The sequence below is a fragment of the Durio zibethinus genome, chromosome 8 (assembly GCF_047325235.1).
Source record: "Durio zibethinus cultivar Kanyao isolate XHJ-2024 chromosome 8, ASM4732523v1, whole genome shotgun sequence".
In the NCBI taxonomy this organism is placed as follows: Eukaryota; Viridiplantae; Streptophyta; class Magnoliopsida; order Malvales; family Malvaceae; genus Durio; species Durio zibethinus.
The window spans coordinates 25509941-25530732 of record NC_143169.1 but is presented as its reverse complement, the minus strand read 5'-3'; the positions used below and the strand labels follow the sequence as shown (position 1 = coordinate 25530732).

At 30.5% G+C, this 20792-nt stretch overlaps 1 protein-coding gene and 1 pseudogene across 2 annotated transcripts; one reads left to right on the top strand and one right to left on the bottom strand.

Annotated features, from left to right (window-relative positions):
- Positions 1-2067: 2067 nt before the first annotated feature.
- Positions 2068-5449, bottom strand: LOC111278228 (G-type lectin S-receptor-like serine/threonine-protein kinase At1g11330). The gene is made up of 6 exons (XM_022864806.2): positions 4003-5449; positions 3762-3872; positions 3463-3665; positions 3173-3383; positions 2332-2569; positions 2068-2230 (listed from the first exon to the last, which is right to left on the bottom strand). Exons 1-6 carry the CDS (start codon positions 5321-5323, stop codon positions 2068-2070), a joined length of 2247 nt encoding a protein of 748 aa, XP_022720541.2. The 5' UTR covers positions 5324-5449.
- A 6028-nt stretch (positions 5450-11477) lies between these two features.
- LOC111278670 (calcium-binding protein KRP1 pseudogene) lies at positions 11478-12598 on the top strand (annotated as a pseudogene). Its single transcript, XR_016344249.1, has one exon. The product of XR_016344249.1 is annotated as a calcium-binding protein KRP1 pseudogene (transcript).
- The last annotated feature ends 8194 nt before the right edge of the window (positions 12599-20792 follow it).

The following is a 20792-nucleotide window of genomic DNA, read 5'->3' as shown; positions in this document are numbered from 1 at the left end:
ACAGGGAAGAGGCCATTAAAGAATAAATGGGTGTTCAAGTTGAAAAAGGATGGTGACAAACTAGTGAGGTACAAAGCTCGATTGGTAGTAAAAGGTTTTTCTCAGAAACCAGGCATCGATTTTGATGAGATTTTTGCTCCAGTTGTAAAAATGAGTTCTATTCGAGTGGTACTGGGATTGGCAGCTAGTTTGAATCTTGAGCTTGAGCAACTTGATGTTAAAACTGCATTTTTGCATGGTGATTTGCAGGAGGACATTTATATGAATCAGCCTGAGGGTTTTGAAGTGAAAGGGAAAGAGCACTTAGTTTGCAAATTGAAGAAAAGCTTGTATGGCTTGAAACAAGCTCCGCGACAGTGGTACAAGAAGTTTGATTCTTTTATGATGAGTCATAGCTATAAAAGAACAGCAGCAGATTCTTGTGTGTATATTAAACAATTCCCTAATGATAACTTCATTATCCTATTATTATATGTTGATGATATGTTGATTGTAGGACAAGATGCTAGTATGGTTTGCAGGTTGAAAGAACAATTGTCTAAGTCCTTTGATATGAAGGATTTAGGTCCAGCAAAGCAGATTCTTGGTATGGACATTATCCGAGATAGGAGAGCTGGAAAGCTGTGGTTGTCACAGGAAAAGTATGTTGAACGAGTGCTTGGTAGATTCAACATGCAACATGCTAAATCAGTTAGCAGTTCACTTGCCAACCATTTTCATCTAAGTAAGAAATCTTGTCCAGTGTCTAAGGAAGAGCAACTAGCTATGTCTAGTATTCCTTATTCTTCTGCAGTCGGTTCTTTAATGTATCTTATGGTTTGTACAAGGCCTGACATTGCTCATGCAGTTGGTGTAGTGAGCAGATTTCTTTCTAATCCAGGGAAGGTTCACTGGGAAGCAGTAAAATGGATTTTTAGATATTTGAGGGGTACCTCAAAAATGTGTTTGACTTATGGAGTTTCACAACCAATTCTAGAAGGGTTTACTGATGCTGACATGGCAGGCGATCTTGATGGTAGGAAATCTACTTCAGGGTATTTGTTCACTTTTGCAGGAGGAGCTGTATCTTGGCAGTCTAAGTTGCAGAAGTGTGTTGCTTTGTCAACTACAGAAGCTGAGTATATTGCAGCAACTGAAGCATGTAAAGAAATGCTTTGGATGAAACGTTTTCTTTTTGAATTGGGGTTGAATCAGAAAGAGTATGTGGTATTTTGTGATAGCCAGAGTGCTTTAGATTTGAGTAAGAATACCATGTACCATGCTAGAACAAAGCACATTGATGTTAGATATCATTGGTTACGTTCAGTGATTGAAGAACAGCAGATGCTATTGAAGAAAGTCCATACTGATAAAAATGTGGCAGATATGTTGACTAAGATACTTCCCAGGGAAAAGCTTGAGCTTTGCAGTAACTTGGCCGGAATGAGTTCCCTGGCCAAGGTAAGTTCCAAATGAAATTGCTATGGTGATGAATCTCCTTCTAATGGGACTGGAGGGGGAGATTGTTAGGAAAATGGGGTCCAGTCCCATGTAAGTGGTTTTGGACCAAGTAAAGGCCATGGGCCTTGATCTTTTATTTTACACAGAGCCCTAGCTACTTAATAAAAAAGAGGTGGGGTTGTTTAAGGTGTGTGTCGACAACCAAGCAGAGAAAGAAGAAAAGCTAGGAAAAGCAGAGAGAGAAAAAGGAGAAGGGAGAGTTGGTTGAACGGAAGTCAATCCGTGATCCGATTGAGTTGAAACCTTGTCAGGAGGTTTATGATTCAGAGTTCTACATTCTGAACGGTGAAGATCGGGTTTGAAGCTCTCTAGAAACAAATCCATGGTGTATTTGTTGAGTCACTTATTTGGTGAGATTTCTCCAATTGTTTCTCTAGTTGTTGATTAGCTCTAGTTTTAGCTAGAGAAGAACTTTGTATAACTATTATTTGATAGTGAAGATTTTTCTGGTGGCCCGTGGTTTTTTTCCCTCTACACTGGAGGGTTTTCCACGTAAATCTTGGTGTGCTTTATTTTTCCTGCGTATTTGATTATTGATTGTTGTCTATTGCTTCTGTATTGTTGTGATTATTGCTTCAGGCGCAACAAAAGGCTAATAGAATGTTCATCGTCATAAAAGCCTGCGTTTTTTCTCCCACTGACTATCTCCAATAGCAAGACTCCATAGCTGAACACATCAGATTTTTCTGAAAATCTCCCTTGCATTGCATATTCAGGCGACATGTATCCGCTGCATTTGAACATCAAAACAGAAGCACATATTCTTAAGCACATGCATAGATATGGTAGCATTGTAGCATAATGTATATGGTGAAAGAGAAATCTACTTACTAGGTTCCTACAACCCTTGTAGTTTTGGCTTGATTTTTATCTCCTCCAAAAATCCTAGCCATCCCAAAATCCGAGATTTTTGGATTTAGCTCTTTATCTAATAAGATGTTACTAGCCTTTAGATCTCTATGAATAATCTTCAATCTAGAATCTCTATGAAGATAAAGGAGACCTCGACTAATTCCTTCAATAATGTTGAAGCGTTTTCTCCAATTTAGAATTCCTTTCTGGACTGGATCTATCTCATGTATCAGAAAAAGAAAAAATGAACAGTGTGAGATCAATGAAACTAGAAACATGGTTTTGACCAACAAAAAAACAAAAAAAAACTAGAAACTTGGTTAACAAATTTACAGTTAATGTTGATAAAACAAGTTAATGCCATAACAAAGTTATGTCTCAAATTACAAAATTATAAGGGAAAAAAGATTGCAGTTACTTTGTTCCTTTAAGATTTTGTTAGATTATGAGATAATTTCAGATACTCTAAAGTCTGAACAAGGGACAATATTTCTTTTTATAATCTGTCAACTGTATCTTTGGTTAGTAAGTTTAGTTATAAAGTAGAAATTGTCCTTATTGCACGGAGATACGTCTTGAATACTCTGCACCTGATGTATTTTGTATATAGAGCAGAAAAATGAATGAATGCAGTGTGTTTTCTACTGTAACTCCTCTGTTTTTTCTTTCTTTCTTTCTTTCCCATTTTCCATTTTCATGATATTACAACGCATTCTGATTAAAGTTAATTTGGATGGTATAACCAAATTATATTGGAAATGATATAATGCATGCATTGGTTCTTAGGAAAACGATAGAAAAGGTATTAGCATGATCTAACCAAAGAGAAAAGCATCCAAGCTTTTGTTCGGCATATACTCGTATACCAGCATCTTCTCTTCTCCTTCAACACAACAGCCCAGTAATCTAACAAGATTTCGATGTTGGAGTTTAGAAATCAGCGTCACTTCATTCATAAATTCTTCTAACCCTTGGCCTGAGGCTCTTGACAATCTCTTCACTGCTATTTCCTTTCCATCTTGTAATGTTCCCTATACAAACAAAAGAATCAGTAGTTTGTAGTAATGTCATCTGATGGACTATTAGGATTTGCTGAAAATGGCCAATTACCCTGTATACTGGACCAAAACCACCCTGTCCCAACTTTTTGGTGAGATGAAAACTGCTTGTTGCAGTTGCTAGTTCCTCAAATTTGAGTAGTGGTAGCTGCTGGAGTTTAACTTCATCAAAATTGTCTTCAAAGCGACTAGAAAATTTTGTGTGCGCTTTTTCTCCATGGACTAGCAGCATTTCTTTGCTTTTTTGCTTCTTTGCTGATAAAAAAAAAATTGTAGAAAGTAATGTATTGATAGTTACTAACATTGCTACAGAAACTGTGTTGATTGCCCAATAAACTATATTGGTATTACCTCTTTGTTTAGCCATCCACCTCCAAAAGAACAATGTAGAGATGGTTATGATGATTATTCCCAGGATCACTGGTATTACAATAATAACTATACTGTTGCGTTTTGTTTTATCTACAAATTAAAATCAGTAAGTAATTAGCTTTATCTATATAGTCAAAACAGAATAGCGCAAATCTGCAGCAGTAAAAGTAGATAATTGGAACAATTGAACATACATCATATAGAAATTAAAACAATTTACCAAGTTCAGAGGATGCCACACGAATGTAAAGATCTATTCCCCCGGTGGAGAATTGCTGTATGTCAGTTAAATTTCCGCTCCATAACATGCAACCAGTGCCCGCATCATATGCATAAGCCGCACAGGAACAATTATTCAAGCACTGATCTCCGCATTCATCTTCAAGGGCAGATGACCACTCTGGAAAGGCTGGTGCTTTCATCATCTGTAGCTTCAGAAATCCATCTATTTTGCCTACTTCACTGCCATTGTTTATTTTTTCACACTGTAATAGTGTACTCCTAACACATCCACTAGTCCAATTCTTGCTGTCCCATTCCTCTTTAATCTTGGGCTCAAACCCTCTCAAACAACTGCAAATTGATGGTTTCTGTGAATCACAGCTTCCAAATGCTCCACACTTGCCATAAACATCACAATCAGTTTCTAAACTAGACCAGTTTACGTCCCAATTCCCCTTCCCATTATCCCAATATAGTTCCATTAATTTCCCTTGAGAATCCAATGCAAAGTATGATAAAGAAGACGCATTGGCAAAAGCATAAGTAAGATAAGATGTTACTCGGTCATCTACAAGATTAAATCCATTTAGATAAATAGAAGACATTCTTGGTATTCCAATAAAGGTCCGACCATTCCATGGACCACTCCGCCAATACAGCTGATTGCTATTCCAAATGAAGGCTTCAGGAATGTTGAGACGATTGATAACAGCTAAGAAATTACCATCAGATGGATCAGAAGGGCTTTTCCAGGATGTCAGTTGCACTTTCTCACCTGTTCTTACATCAACACTGAGTTTCATGGTCGGCATGAACGCATCAGAAGGTTGTTGAAAACTCTCCCACATGCTTGTTGTAGAGGCATTATTCCACAAGATAAGGTTTCCGGAGTCCAAAAGCTGTGCACTTGAATTAGCAACTGGATTTGTAACATTTGATGACCAAAGAATCTCCTCCTGTCCATTCAAAACAACAAGATTGCCATCCTCAGACACGGTTAAAACTCCAGAGGAGTCTTTTACAGGCTTGTTTCTGTTTGCTACCCATATCACAGTTTGTACAGGAATTCGATTGTACCATATCCCTACATAGCGATCAGTAGAATTATCGGGGCTGAAGAATCCCAATCGAAAATTTCCACCATTGGAGACTACATATTCAGGATCTTTGATGGATTTGGATGATGTGATAGTGTCTAAGCTAGCCCCAAACTGTGGGTAAAATGATGATAGTAAAAGCAGAGGTAATAAAAATGAGTTGCTAACACTTGTTCCCATGTCTGAACTTTTCAATTCTCTTGAGTTTGCATTGCAGGACATGGAAGGACTTGCAAGCAAAATTATTTTTCCTTAAGCTCCTTTCTCCTTTGACCAGTAATGCTGATTTTTCAATATGAGCTATTTTTCTATGGTTTTAACTTTTGGTCATCTGACTTGACTTATTCTCCAAAGAACACCAATTTTGAAATAGATCATGTTAAATGTTACACAGCATACAATAAGTGGCATAACCAGACGTTTGTGTTAGGTGAATATTATAAAATTATTTTTTATTTATAATATTTTATTCTTTAATAGAATATTGATAAAATTAAATATAAAAAAATCTTATAATATAATATAAATAGATGACATATCGAAGAGCAAGTAAATTACATGAGCATGAACTAGATTTTAGTATTTATTTATCAAACTTATATATATATATATATATATAGACGTATACATATGTACTCTAGAGAAGATATAATTAAGTTTTGTTTAACTCATTAAATTAATCTCATTTAGTGCTTTATAAAGGGTATCTAACTTTTAAATCAATTTTAACCTTATGTATGTGTCACGGGCCGTGCACAAATCCCAAACTTAAAAAGTCGCGTGACAGGACTTGCTCAAGATAGTGTAGACGAAACACCAAGAAAAATTTTAAACCAAGGCCTTAAAAGTACATAAGTTACTCAAATGTGTCGGCTAAGATCAAGATTGAAATGCAGGAGTACACTCATGGTGAGCTATACAGTGCCAGGCATGAGAACTGCTTGTTAAAAGGTTCTAAAACACTTCAGGATGTGGTGCTGGTAGTCAAGCACAGAAAGGCCTAGAACCGCTTGGAGACAAACCAGACGGGAGGGCATGGAACGGTCTAGAGAGGCCTAGAGGCAAGTCAGGTGCATGGGCACCAAAGGTTCCAGAAGAGTAGGTGCGGGCATAGTGTCAGGCACTGTGGCACCTATATGAGGAAGCCTCTAGAAGGCTCCAACCACGGGCAGAATGGAGAAGGCTCTATAATCTGCTAGGTGTGGACACTCAGCGAAAGTGCTCAAACTCCTCCAGACTTAGGGGCTTGGCAGGGAACTTGAAACCAACAGAAGTCTAGAAAGGCTTCAGTCGACTTTGTTCGGGCCTAGGCACCCTAGAACAATCTAGAAGGTCCTTAATGGTCATATACTTAGATTCATTAAAACCATAGGTACCAAGAGGGCTCAAGTGTAAATAGAAGAGCCTCATCTTCATTTGGAGATAGATAGAGAAGCCATTAACAACAAGTGACAACAAGATAATTAAGAGTGTAAAGCATTAGGAACTTAAGCCTTGAGAGCCTTTGCAAAGAACATATAAGGACTGTGTTTCTAGAGCAAGTGTATATATCCAATCAAGTAAATATACTACTTTTACCTTAATCTTTTTTTTCTTAACTTTTTCCTAAATTTTTAAGAGGTTAAGTTGAGTTTTAGCACAAATGCACAACACAGCCAGTTAGTGCATGGAACAGAGTCGGTTAAAGGCTTACTTAGGTATATGGATAGTAATTTCCCGTTTAAAGCCGCACGATAGTTAGGGTTAAGCTCTCGGCCTATGACAAATATATGTTTTATTTAGATTTGTGGCAAAGGTACTTAATATAAATAAATATATATATGAAAATTTTTAAATAACTAAATTAAGTGAGTGACTAACTAAAATGCTCAATATATGAGTTGGTATTTTTCATACAAAGTTCATATTGGTACCATAAGTTTAGACTTGATAATTTAAAACAAGATATAATAACAAGATACGAATATGATATGAAAATAAGACATAAAAATAATATGATTTAAAATTTTAGTAATAATTATATATAAATTTAACAAAATAAAAAAATATATTTTATATTTTTTTGACACAAATTGTGACATATAATTTTTATATAAAATATGATATGAATACATAAACTTTAATATTTTATACGATACGAATATATGAATCCTCAAATCTACGTAAGTTAATACATATTATTGCTAGGAAAAAAGTATCAATATTTATTGTCAGCATATGGTATGATATAATAACTTTGATAGTGTTTCTTATACAATATTTAATACAAAAAATATTTATGATAGGTAAGATACATACATACATACATACCTAATGTATCATATTCATATTGTTAGACAAAACAGAGAAAATTCAACACTCCTTGATAAAAGATTTTCAAATTAATTAGGACATTGTTTCACAATTATTTCTCTAATGATATGAGAAGTTGAAGGTATCAAATTATTAAAAATATACATCAACTGTGAAAAAATGAAATATGATATTTTTGAAAGTTTTGAGATTGAATTAAATTAAAAAAAAAGAAATATTATGATTATAAATAAAAATAAATTAATTTATAAAAAATCAAAAATAAATATTAAAGTTAAATTTAAAAATAAAATATAGAAGAAAGGAAAAAAATGAATAAATTCAACCTTACTTAAATAAGGAAAGGTCATTTTAGTCATCTAAACAATTTAGTCAATAATTATCTAAATTATCAGTGAATTCAAATACAAAAGTAATTAACTTTTGTTTTATGCATTTTATGAGCCTTGTAATGCTTTTGGCATCCGTTGGCATTTGCAATTCAATAATTTTCATTCACTTAAAATATTCAACAATTCATTTCAAAAAAAAAAATCAACAATTAAATAAAGGTAACTTCATTCACTTAATTTATTCATTCAACAATTAAATAAAAGTCAAATTGCTAATAACTTTGTGGAATGTGTAAAGAATGACTTTTATAAATAACACTAGCCGCTTAATATTTAGATAAAATGTTTAATTTTTAATTTTAATTATTAAAATTTAATTTTTAATAATTAAGAGTGAATTTTATTAATAATCCTTTTAGAACTTCAACTCATATTCTATATATAAATATATATATATATATATACTTAATTTGATTTCAATTGATTTTAAAAAGTCAACAATTTAATAATTATTTAAAATCTAAAATGAATGAACATAATCAAAATTTGAATTGAAAAAAATAATTCAATTAGAATCCAATATTTTCTTATTTAAACTTTTTTCTTTGAACTATTTCACATTTTTAAATAAGCTCTTATATCATTTAATTTGTATTCAAATCAGAGATTGATTTATATGAAGGACTGATTTAGATACAAATTTAAAAATTAAGAGTTTGTTTAGATACAAATTAAAACTTATGGGTTTATTTAAGTGCAAATTAAAAGTTATGAATTTATTTAGGTACAATAAAATTATAGATTTATATAAGCGGTAAAATTTAAGTTTTTGTTGTTTTAGCCTAATTTTTTATATTAAATTTAATAACGATAATTAATTTGATGAATTTTAATACTTTTAAACAAATATTATCTAATATGATAATCTTAAAAATTTTGATATAATAGTTAATATTATTAAACTGATACAATAGAGAAAATAAAAGAATATACAATATATCTTCTGATAAAAGAGTTTCATATTAATTCTAAAAAATTTTGAAATCATTATATTTGCATATTCTTCATTAAAATACTATATAGTACTAATCTTGTTTGTTATATTTAGAAGATAGACTAATGTATAACCAGTCAATCTTTTATTTTATTTTTTGTTTGGAATAATATTTTATTGGTGCTTTCATTGATTGAATATAATTTTACATTTCACTAATTGAAAGCTTAAATTTTTTATTTGAAAATTTTTATTAAATTAAAACATTAAAATACATCATTTTAGAACTTAAAATGAAATAAAATAATTTTCTAACATTGATACTTGTCATTTTTTTTAATGAAATTCTAATTCTCAAATTAATAAATTTGTTACATAGCATTGATACAATTTATAATGATTTCATTTTTAGTATTAATAATATAAATTGTTATGAATGAATTTAACATTGGCAGTGGCCAAAAAATATGATATTGTTATAAATATATTAGAAAAACAGTTCCAATGATTTTTATCACACCTTAAAATATTTCTTCAAAAACAATTAATTTTATTTCATTTGATAATTCTCTACTTAGATAATTATATTAAGAAATTAATCACTTTTAACACTTTTGAAGTTTGCATTTTTAAATATTAAAAAATAATTATATTTACTTTATTCAAATAAACAACAAATTCGCGGTTTATATTAGTTAGATGCATATTATCATGTGAGGAAAAAATCTTGTAGGAAAGATATGTGATATATATAATTATATATGTATGTATATCTATTAAGATCAATTAAATATAAAATTTAGTTAATTTTTTAAGTTTAAATTAAATAAATTTAACTATATATAAAAATATAATTTTAAAGTACGAACAAATAATGAAAATAATATTTGTTTAAAGGTTGATTATTTGTCAACCTTTATTTTAATTGTAAGATACACTTTTATTTTTTTTGTTTAAATTCTAACAATTTAATATAAAATAAAAATCAATAACGAAATTATTGAAATAATAATGATAAAAATAAAAACAAACGTTTAATATTAATAACAACTTTAATAATATAAAATATTTAAATTAAAATTTATTAAAAATTTAATAAAGGAGAAATTAATAATAAAAATCATTTAAATTAAAATTATTAAAAATATTTTATTGAAATTATTTGAATCACTCAATTTTAAAACTTTAAAAATTAAAATTTTATTACGAATATTTAATCGATTACTTTTAACACTTTTAAAATTTACATTCTTATCCATAAATTATATATAAATTGACATTCAATAAGATAAATAAGACTTAAAAATAACATTAAGAACCAAAAACAATCCAAATGAGGTAAAAAAAAAATAATAAGACAGAGCAAAAAGAGGACAAGAAACTGAAGTCATCTTGAAAGCACCAAAAAAAAAAAAAGGGCAGACGTTTACATAAAGGAGAAATAAGAAAATTCATCAAAAGAAAAAAAAAAAATAAAACACAGTGTTTAAACTTAAATAACTGACGTGACGCACTAAATTTAAATTGTAAATAATATTTTTAATAAAATTTTTACATAGTATTAATTTTTTCATTAAATTTTATTAATCTATCAATTATAATATTCACAAATTTTATCTAAAAAATTTCATATAAATTTTTTTCTTGAAATTTGATTATATTTTGGAATTTCCCATTTACATTATGAGAGAAAAAAATTTGAACATGATTCTTCTTTCCCAATCTGTTCACTTTAATTTATTTCTTACCAATCTTGCAGCCGATCGAACAAAAGGATTATTGTCAATTCCCATGATTATTGGTACGTTGCTTATTTAATTTCAAGGACTCAGACTTCGCAATTATCAAGGATTGAACCTTCCTCGTAGTCGAGTTTAATCTCGTGGATTGGTTTGAAACTTCGAGTGAGGCAGCCAATAACGAAGATGACAAAGGGGTACAGTGAAAGTTACTAATCTCTCCCTGTGTGCATCTTGATATCTGCCCGGAAAAAGACCGGACAGAGCAATCAAGGTGACGCAACCTTGTTTTGGATATTCTTGTCTGATATAAAGTTATCATTTGATATTGAAAATTGTTAATATCTGTCAGATAATATTTTAATTTTTTTTAAAATAATATATTTTAATATCAGTTATTTTGATATATTATTTTAAATTTTTTAATTTAATACAAATATATTTATAAATATATATAAATTTGTGTATTATAATAGTATTAATAATTTATAAAATAAATATATAATATATTCAAAAATCAAATAAATAAGTTTAAAAGCATAAGAAATAATATCATTAATTTTTTTATGATATTTTTAAATACTTAATCTGATCATATGATATTTAAATAAATATTTTTTCATATAAATATTAAGATAAAAATAAAGAGATATAAAAAATTAATCAAAGTTTTATAATTGTTAAACTTTATAAAAGAAGTATAATTGCTTTCTTGAAAAAAAATTAAAATACTTATAAACTTAGGTTTGAAATAATAAAATTATAAATTATAAATTTTGGTCTGAAAAATAAAATATAAAAAAATAAAACAAAAAAATAAAAAAAAACTTAACTTTTAAAGATTATTTTATCAATTAATTTTATTTTTATTGGATTAAAAATAGTTAAATAACAAAAAATAAATTAAAAAATAAAAAATATATTTTACCTTTTTATATAGGTCGAAACATGTTATTTTATCGAAATTCATCGAAATAGATCGAAATTAACGAAAATAATCAATATTATTTATTATCAAATTTGATACAAAAAATTATCTTTAAATATATTATATTTTGATACGACTAAAACATACTAATCGATATAAAAATAAAATTACCATCTATGATCTCGGTTTAGCAACAAATACAATACTGTTTGATAACATAACTGACGTCAATGAAAAAGAAAGCTATAAATCATAATTCTAACAATGATTACAAGAAAAGACCACCAATGCAATGCAGCAACTTCAAATCAATATTGTTACAGGGATGGCACTTTAGTAAATTGGGGTCCAAAGCAAGACAGGCTCTATCTAGAAATATGCTTGGTATGACCAATTCTGGTGGTGGTGGTGGTGATGGTACCTACAAGCTTCTCACAAGCAACTTCGAGGAAGGAGGACAATTTTCACTGACAGAAAAAGCCACAACTTAAAGGAAACAATTGCCAGCAGAGATAACCTGCTCAAACAACTTCATTTTTTTATCCGCACCTTTAATTTGTTCTCATCAGCACTCTTTCCTCGAACGTTTCTTCCCTTCTCCCCCCTTAGCTTTATTCTCTTTTCATCACATATAAATACCCCCCAACCTATTCCACTTCTGTTGTACCAAGCTGATTTCCATTTCATCAAATCATACAAAAACAAATAGCTTCTTTTTACGTTTAATAAAAATGGCAGCTCAAAACAGTGTAGTGTTCGAAGATTTTTTCCCTGCCATGGTTGAGAAATTGGGTGCTGAAGGTTTTATGAAGGAGCTGTGTAACGGGTTTCAGTTGCTTGTGGATGGAGACAAGGGAGTGATCACTTTTGAGAGCTTGAAGAGGAACTCGGCATTGCTTGGTTTGCAAGATATAAGTGATGAGGAGGCGATTTGCATGTTGAGAGAAGGTGATTTGGATGGGGATGGTGCTTTGAATGAGATGGAGTTTTGTACCCTCATGCTTAGGTTGAGTCCTGAGTTGATGAACACTTCAAGAAAATTATTGGTAGAAGCTATTGTCAATTTCTAGACCGTTTATCACTATGAATTAAGATTTTGTACCATTAGAAGTACTTCATTTCGCTTTTATTTTCATCATTTTTGTCCCCATCATTCGCCAATTATAAGCAGTGTTTTCTGCAATTTAGCAAGAGTCCTAGTAGTACACTTCATTTTCTCCTATGCGAAATTAAGAGGCCCCGTCTATTTATCTTGCTTAAAACATTGGACCAATTTTGCGATCACTGCACCCAACCATTTTCCAATAGGTAATAAGATGGATCAAACTAGATTGGCCCAATTCCAAAAATTTGTTTCCAAGCAACTTTTACTGAAACTGAAAGCGTTATTCAGGTCCAAAGATACTTGTCATTACCTCTCCGAAATTGTTGATGAGATGCTGATAATGTGGGCTAAACAAAAATGTGGGTAACAAACTGGAGTTCTTATTTCACTTTCCCAAAAAACAGCAGACAGCAACTGCACAGCAATAGTTGTATGCTTGAATCTCATTTAAAACGAACAGGAAAGTTTTCTGCTTAGTTATCTGATTGTCTGACAGTCTGAAGAATATTTTCGTCATGTCCATTTCCATTTCTTGTGCTTAGATTAGCCTATCTTATTATTACTAGTAGAAATTAGAAACCCAAGCTGGAAAAAGAATATTGTTGTCAATCTGCTAAGGCACAAAAGACAGCAAACAGAGACAAACACCTAATGATAGTGTGTCTGTCCAAACCTTATTTTAACTTTGACATTTCTAGTTCCAGGGCAACAATTTGAATTGAAAAAAGCGTAGCATATATTTAGCTAATTGCTAACCATTGCAGACTTGCAGTTCCAGAAGTACCTTACTCAACGCTCATCGCTTACTGCCAAGAGACCTTAAAATATATCGCTTGATCAAAAGGATTGACAAATGTTGCTGCTAATATAATTAATTTGATGTTGTCGATCGTATTAACAATAATATAGCGTAATTCTTTGGCATTATACCTGAAGCCTGCAGTGATTAAAAAAGGAGAAATGATCCGAAAATATATTTGGTGATCATGGGTCAACTGCAGATAAAAGAGACTAAACCCTGACTGCCGAATGTTTGAATATTCTTTTTCTTGGAAGAAATCTTATCAGACAGTTTACACTTTGTGTCCCCATTGTCTCTTTTCTTCACCACCTCCATTGCTGATGATGACACCGCTGCCATAATTACTTTCGTTGATAACTGTTTACTTGATACAGTGTAACATTTATTATCACTGTTTGAGGTAAAAGGATTACTTTTGTTTGGTAAATGCAGTAGTTACATGTCCCCTAAATATGCAATGAAAGAGGGCAATTTTCTGAAAAACGTGAAGTGTTTAGCTTTGGGGTATTAGTCTTAGAGATTGTTAGTGGAAGAAGAAACAAAAAGTTTCATAATGGTGAGAATTCTTCCAGCCTTATGGAACATGTAAGTGTTAGAAAATTTAAGAAAACGGAAATAAAAGAAAGATAAAATATAACTTTGAGGCGTGAAAAATATTATTTTAAAAGTAATTATGCCTATAAGATATAATAAAATTTTAAAAAAATTTTCAAATCAAAAGTAGTTAAAATTATTCAAGCAAAAATATTTATTTATAATAAATGAATAGTTACCAAGTAATTTAATTTAAAAGGTCAGACATTCTGTATAATCATGTTTTTATGTTTAAATAGATTTTATTTAAATAGTCATGTCTTTCTTTTCAGATATATTTATTCAGAATAAAAATAAATTTTAGTAATATTTCAAAATAAAAAATTAAAAATTAAATCTATTTACTAAATAAGCCCACTAAGAAAATTGTCCAAGTGTCTATCTTTGATTTTTAAAATTATTTGACTCACTAAGAAAACTCTTAACAAACTTAAATAATTTGACCTACTTCAACACTTAACTCAATTATTTAAATAATATAAGTAATCTCTTTTAAAGTACATATAAATAATCTTTTTATTCAATATAAAATACATCATATTATAAACTACTAATAGTAAGTCTAACTGATTCAATGATTCAATCACGCAAGTTCCATATCTAGTTCATTATCTTACAAGTACTAATTAACATGTAGCAGTTTCATAGTCGAGCTAACGTTTGCACTTTTCAGGCCTATAGATTGTGGAATGAAGATGAGATTTTGGTGTTAATCGATCCAGTGGTCTCTGATTCATGCTTTCGTAGGGAAATTTTGAGATGCATACATGTTGGACTTCTGTGCATTGAAGATTTGTAAAACATAGACCAAACATGTCTACTGTTGTTTCAATGCTTGGCAGCTAGATTGAGAACATTCCTACTTCGAATAAATGAGGCCCAACATTTACTTTGTTGGAAACTAAGTACCATTTATCACTCTTAGGTAAACCAAAAGGGGTATTCTATAACAATGACTAACAATTCAGGAACAACTTGCTGATCACTGTAACTGATATCTAAAAAAAAAAAAAAATCATTCTTTCAATTACATTTTGAATAAGAAAGGCGAATTGATCATAGTGAAAAGTATTGAAGAGATAAACCACACTTGGAGTTCATTGGAGCATACCAGAGAGCTCATATATATATGTTAGACATCTCTTAAGCCCAAAAGCTTAAGTTATTAGGTTTTTAGATCTTTCATGTATATATAAGACATCTTATTTAGATTTTCTAATAGTATGAGATTTTTTACTCACATATGAACCATATCCCAATAATCTCATCCGTTTACTTGTGAGTTTTGATCAAGTCTCACTTTGATTCTCCCGTGCGAGTAAGCCTTATCAATACCTTTTTTAGACCAGGCAACCCACATCTCTAGTACGCTTTTAGGCCAAGCCATAGCACTCAACCTTGCCACCTAGGTTGTCTCAGTGCTCCATCGTACTTACAATCCAAGTTGACTCAACACATCACTCACTTGAGTGTTCTACTTCTGCATATTATCATATACTCACAGTATCCAAGTCGAACATTTTAAATATCAATGTTGGAGCACATGGAGTTGATGGATGCGATCAACCTCTGATCTACCAACAATCTCTCCCTCAGTAATACCATTGAAACTCAAACCCGTAATCTTACTCTAATACCACTTGTTAGGCTTGAAGCAATAAACACAACAATGTAAAAGCAATATATCGTAATAAACCTATAGTAATAGACAATAATTAATAATCAACAATACAGAAAAAATAAAGCACACTAAGATTTAAGTGAAAAATCCTTCAGTTTAGAAGAAAAAACTATGGACCACTAGAAAAAATCTTCACTATCAAATAATGGATATACAAAATTCTTTTCTCACTAAAACTAGAGCTAATCAACAACTAGAGAGATAATTAGAGAAATCTTATCAAATAGGTGATTTAATAAATACACTCTAGATTTGTGCCTTGAGAGCTTCAAACCCAATCTTCACCGTTCTGAATGTAGAACTCTGAATCATAAATCTGTTGATAAAATTTTAACTCAATTGGATCACGAATCGACTTCTTTTCAACCAACTCTTCATTCTTCATTTTCTTTATATTTTTTGGCTTTGCTTTTTCTCTCTTTCTTTTTTTTCACCAAAACCAGCCCTTACTTTTTATTATGTAGGGCTCTCTTAAGAAAGCCCAAAACACAAGGCCCATGGCCTTTGAATAGTCAAATAACAAATGGGACTGGATCTCACATATCTTAACAATATCCCCCTTCAGCCCCATTAAAAGGAGATTCATTACCATAGTAATTTCATTTGGAACTTACCTTAGTCGAGAAACTCATTCTAGTCGAGTTATTGCATAGCTTAAGCTTCTCCTTATGAAGTATCTTAGTCAATATATTTGTTATATCTCATTAGTATGGATTTTTTTTAATATTATCTGTTATTTCTCAATCACTAAATGTAACCAGTGATATATATAACATTAATGTGCTTCATTCTAGAATGGTATATGGTATTCTTACTCAAATCTAAAGCACTTTGGCTATCATAGAATATCACATACTCTTTTTGATTTAACCCTAATTTAAGAAAAAATGTTTCATCCAAAGTATTTTTTTACCTGCTTCAATTGCTATAATATACCTAGCCTCTATAATTGACAAAGTAACATAGTTCTACAACTTAGACTGTCAAGACACAACTCCTCATGCAAAAGTGAATAAATATCTTGAAGTAGATTTTTTATATCAAGATTACCTGTCATGTCAGCATCAATAAACCCTTTTAGAACTAGTTGTGAAATTTCATAACTTAAGCACATTTTTAAGGTGCCCCTTAAATATATGAAAATCTATTTTACTACTTTTCAATGAATATTTCTTGGATTAAAAAGAAATCTGCTCACTACACCAACTGCATGAGCAGTGTCAGGCCGTGTACAAACTATAAGATACATTAAAAAACCAACCACAGAAGAATAAAAAATATTAGACATAGCTAGTTGCTCTTCTTTAGACATCGAATAAGATTTTTTACTTAGATAAAAATGGTTGATAAAAAGATTACTAACTTATTTAATATGTTGCATGTTGAATCTACTAAGTACTCGTTTAACATATTTTTCTTATGACAACCATAGTTTTTCAGCTCTCCTATAATAGATAATGTTCGTATCTAGAATCTGTTTTGCTGGACCTAAGTCCTTCATATCAAATGACTTAGATAATTATTTTTTCAACATGCGAACCATACCAACATGTTATCCCACAATCAACATATCATCAATATATAATCAAATAATAATAATGTTACCACTAGAGAATTTTTTGACATGCATACAAGGATCTATTGTTGTTTTTTTATAGCTGTGGTTCATCATAAAAGATCAAACTTTTTATATCACTATTGCGGAGCTTGTCTCAAGCCATATAAGCTTTTTTTTTAGTTTACAAACTAACTTCTCTTTTTCTTTTACTTTAAAACCCTAAGGCTGATTCATATAAATATCTTCCTATAAGTTACCATGCAAGAATGTAGTTTTAACATCGAGTTACTTAAGCTCAAAATTTAAACTAGCTATTAATCCCAGTACCACTCAAATGGAACTCATCTTCACAATTAGAGCGATAATCTCATCAAAATTGATGCCTGATTTATGAGAAAAATTTTTTACCATCAATTGAACTTTGTACCTCATAATTTGTCACCATCTTTTTTTAACTTGAATACCAATTTATTCTTTAATGGCTTCTTCACTTTTAAAAGTTTAACAAGATCATATGTATCATTTTTTCGTAATGACTCCATCTTTTTTTTCATCACTTTTAACCAGTGCTTTCTATTTCAAGTAGCCTACATATCTTGAAAGCTTTCTAGCTCCCTTTTACTGATAATTAAAACAAAATCTGAACTTAGATACCTGATAGATGGCTTGTACTCTTTAGTAGATCTTTTAGGTCGAGACTTTACATCACTTGATACGAAATGTAGCTCTCTTTACTCAACATTTTTTTATGGAAAAGATTGCTCTCCTTATTCAAAACTGATTGCATTTGGCTTATTACTAACTGTGGTTGGTACATTCATGTCTTCAATTTTTATTTTTTGCTCATTTTCACTATTTGTAACCTTTCTTATGAAACCCCTATTAATGTTGAAACATCACACTCAATAGTAACCTATGTAGTCTTCTCATTTTTCTCAAGGTCTACTATAATTTTTTTTTCATAGAAGATCACATATCTATTTCTGATCGTCTTCCTCTTCACTGGATCTCATGCCCTGTAATCAAATTTCTCATCACCATATCCTACAAATACACATTATATAGCTTTACTGTCAAGCTTTAATATCTGCCTTTTTGGCACATACAAAAATGTTTTATCCCTGAAAACTTTGAAGTGAGAGTATGAAATATCTTTCCTTATCTACACTCTTTTTGGAATGTCAAAGCCTAAAGGAACTGATGGTGATCTATTAAGTAAATAGTAAACTATGTTGACTGATTCACCCTGAAATGACTTTGGTAATTTTGTTATCCTCAATATACATATGACTTTTTTCATAATAGTATGGTTCATCTTTTTAGCTATACCATTATGTTATGGTGTTTTAAGTTTTGTCATCTTATGAATGATCCAATGCTTTGAATAGTACTTGTAGACACCCAATTGGGTCCAGGCCCAGATCAATTGGGCCTGGCTCAAATAGGTAAGCCCAATTCAATTTTATCTTGTATTTTTTTTTCTTTCTTCTTCTTTTGTATTTTATGTATTGTATTATTTATTATTATTATTATGTATTGATATATGTATATATTTATTTATTTATTTTTTGTTAATATTTATGTGTATTTTATTATTTATGTATTATTACTAATATGTATATATATATTTTTTATATTTTTTATTTTATTTATTTTTGTATTTTTACTTATCTAATTATATATCTGATATTTTTATTATTATTATTTTTATCCTATAATATCTTTTGATTTATCTTTTCTAATTATCTAGTTTTTTTTTATTATTTTGATTTTTATTTTGGAGGGCTAGGATTGAAAGTTGAAGAATCCCACTGGGAGTGGGAATTCAATCAGAAGAGTTCAGACTGGATTCAAAGATTGAATTCCCGTCCAAAGGGGAATTGAGATTGATCAGAAACTCCTGATCAATCCCTATATAAAGCACCTCCTGGAACAGAATGAAACACACAGAAAACAGTAAGCAAAGCTACTGATTTGAGAGAAAATGAGGCGTATAGGAAGCTAAGAAAAGTTTAGGAGTGTTTTGGGAGTGAGAAAAATTTTTTAGAAATTTTTTGGCGAACATTCCGGCGAACATTCCGGCGAAGTTTGATTTTTTCGGCGACCATTCCGGCCAATCTTGAAGTTTTCGACGACCAACCCAGTTTCCGGCGAAGAATCCCAGAAACCGATGACTTTCGACCAACTTCCGGTGAAATTTTCAGATTCCGGTGACTTTTTCCAGCATCCGACGAAAATTCCACCGGTGTTCTTCAGTTTTTAGAGAGAAGGGAGAGGAAAAAAGAAGAAGAGAGAGAGAGGGGAGGAGCGTTCTGTCGAAAAACGAAGGGGATTACCTTTTATACCCTCCCAAAACGACGTCGTTTTTACTTTAAGTTAATCAGAGGATCCGCGCGTTTTTTCGAAACCCGATCCCACCCGAGCGTCGACCCGATTCTGACCCGCGCGTGCCTGCCCCCTTCGAGCCGAGCCCGCCAAGCCTCCAAGCCGCTCCCCCGAGCGGTTTTCTCTTCCTTGAGCCGAGCCGCGATCCGAAGCGCTCCAGGTTTTTTTTTTTTTTTTTCTTTGAATGTTTTTTATTTGTTTATTTGTTTTTTTATTTATTATATTAGGTTTATTTAATATTCTTTTTATCTTAGTTTTATTTTTATTTTTGTTTTACTTTTTATTATTCATTTATATTTTTTATTATTCTATTTTCTTCAAATAAAAATCAAATTTTTTCAAAAAAAAATATTTTTGGGGAAAAGTTGAAAGTATCAATTTTCCTTAAAAATAAATTTTCAAAAAAAAAGATTTTCGAGGAAAAGTTGAAAGTATCAATTTTCCTTAAGATCAAAGTTTCAAAAAAAAATATTTTTGAGGAAAAGTTGAAAGTATCAATTTTCCTTAGAAATAAATTTCCAAAAAATATTTTTGGGAAAAAGTTGAAAGTATCAATTTTCCTTAAAAATAAATTTTAAAAAAAAAAGATTTTCGAGGAAAAGTTGAAAGTATCAATTTTCCTTGGAAATCAAAGTTTCAAAAAAAAATATTTTTGAGGAAAAGTTGAAAGTATCAATTTTCCTTAGAAATAAATTTCCAAAAAAAATATTTTTGGGGAAAAGTTGAAAGTATCAATTTTCCTTAGAAATAAATTTTCAAAAAAAATATTTTTAGGGAAAAGTTGAAAGTACCAATTTTCCTCAGAAATAAATTTCCAAAAAATATTTTTGGAGAAAAGTTGAAAGTATCAATTTTCCTTAAGAATAAATTTCCAAAAAAATATTTTTAGGGAAAAGTTGAAAGTATCAATTTTCTTTAAAAATAAATTTCCAAAAAATATTTTTAAGGAAAAGTTGAAAGTATCAATTTTCCCTACACAAAAAAAAATCATTCTTTCATTTCTTTCTATTTTGATTTTTTTATTTTGATTTTTCTTTAACTAATCCGACGACGGAGCCTCTGCAAGTGAAACAGTAGTTTTTCTTGTACACTCCTGAGGTGAGAGAATTTTCTCAATTTTCTGCTAAAAGTATTAGAGTCAATTAAGAATAATTTTCAATAATTAATTACTTGGTAAAATTTTAAGGCTTTTGGATAACACAAAGTTAAGCTGGTACCATCTTTTGATGGGCGTTGTGAGGGTGCTATAACTTTCCTCAC

What these genes read in the sequence shown, in the direction of transcription:
- LOC111278228 (XM_022864806.2), bottom strand. Translation starts at nt 5,323, where the DNA reads ATGTCCTGCAATGCAAACTCAAGAGAATTGAAAAGTTCAGACATGGGA. An exon ending in GTGGATGGCTAAACAAAGAG is followed by an intron (nt 3,666 to 3,761) that starts GTAATACCAATA and finishes TTTTTTTATCAG; the next exon opens with CAAAGAAGCAAAAAAGCAAA. An exon ending in CTTGGATGCTTTTCTCTTTG is followed by an intron (nt 2,570 to 3,172) that starts GTTAGATCATGC and finishes TACATGAGATAG; the next exon opens with ATCCAGTCCAGAAAGGAATT.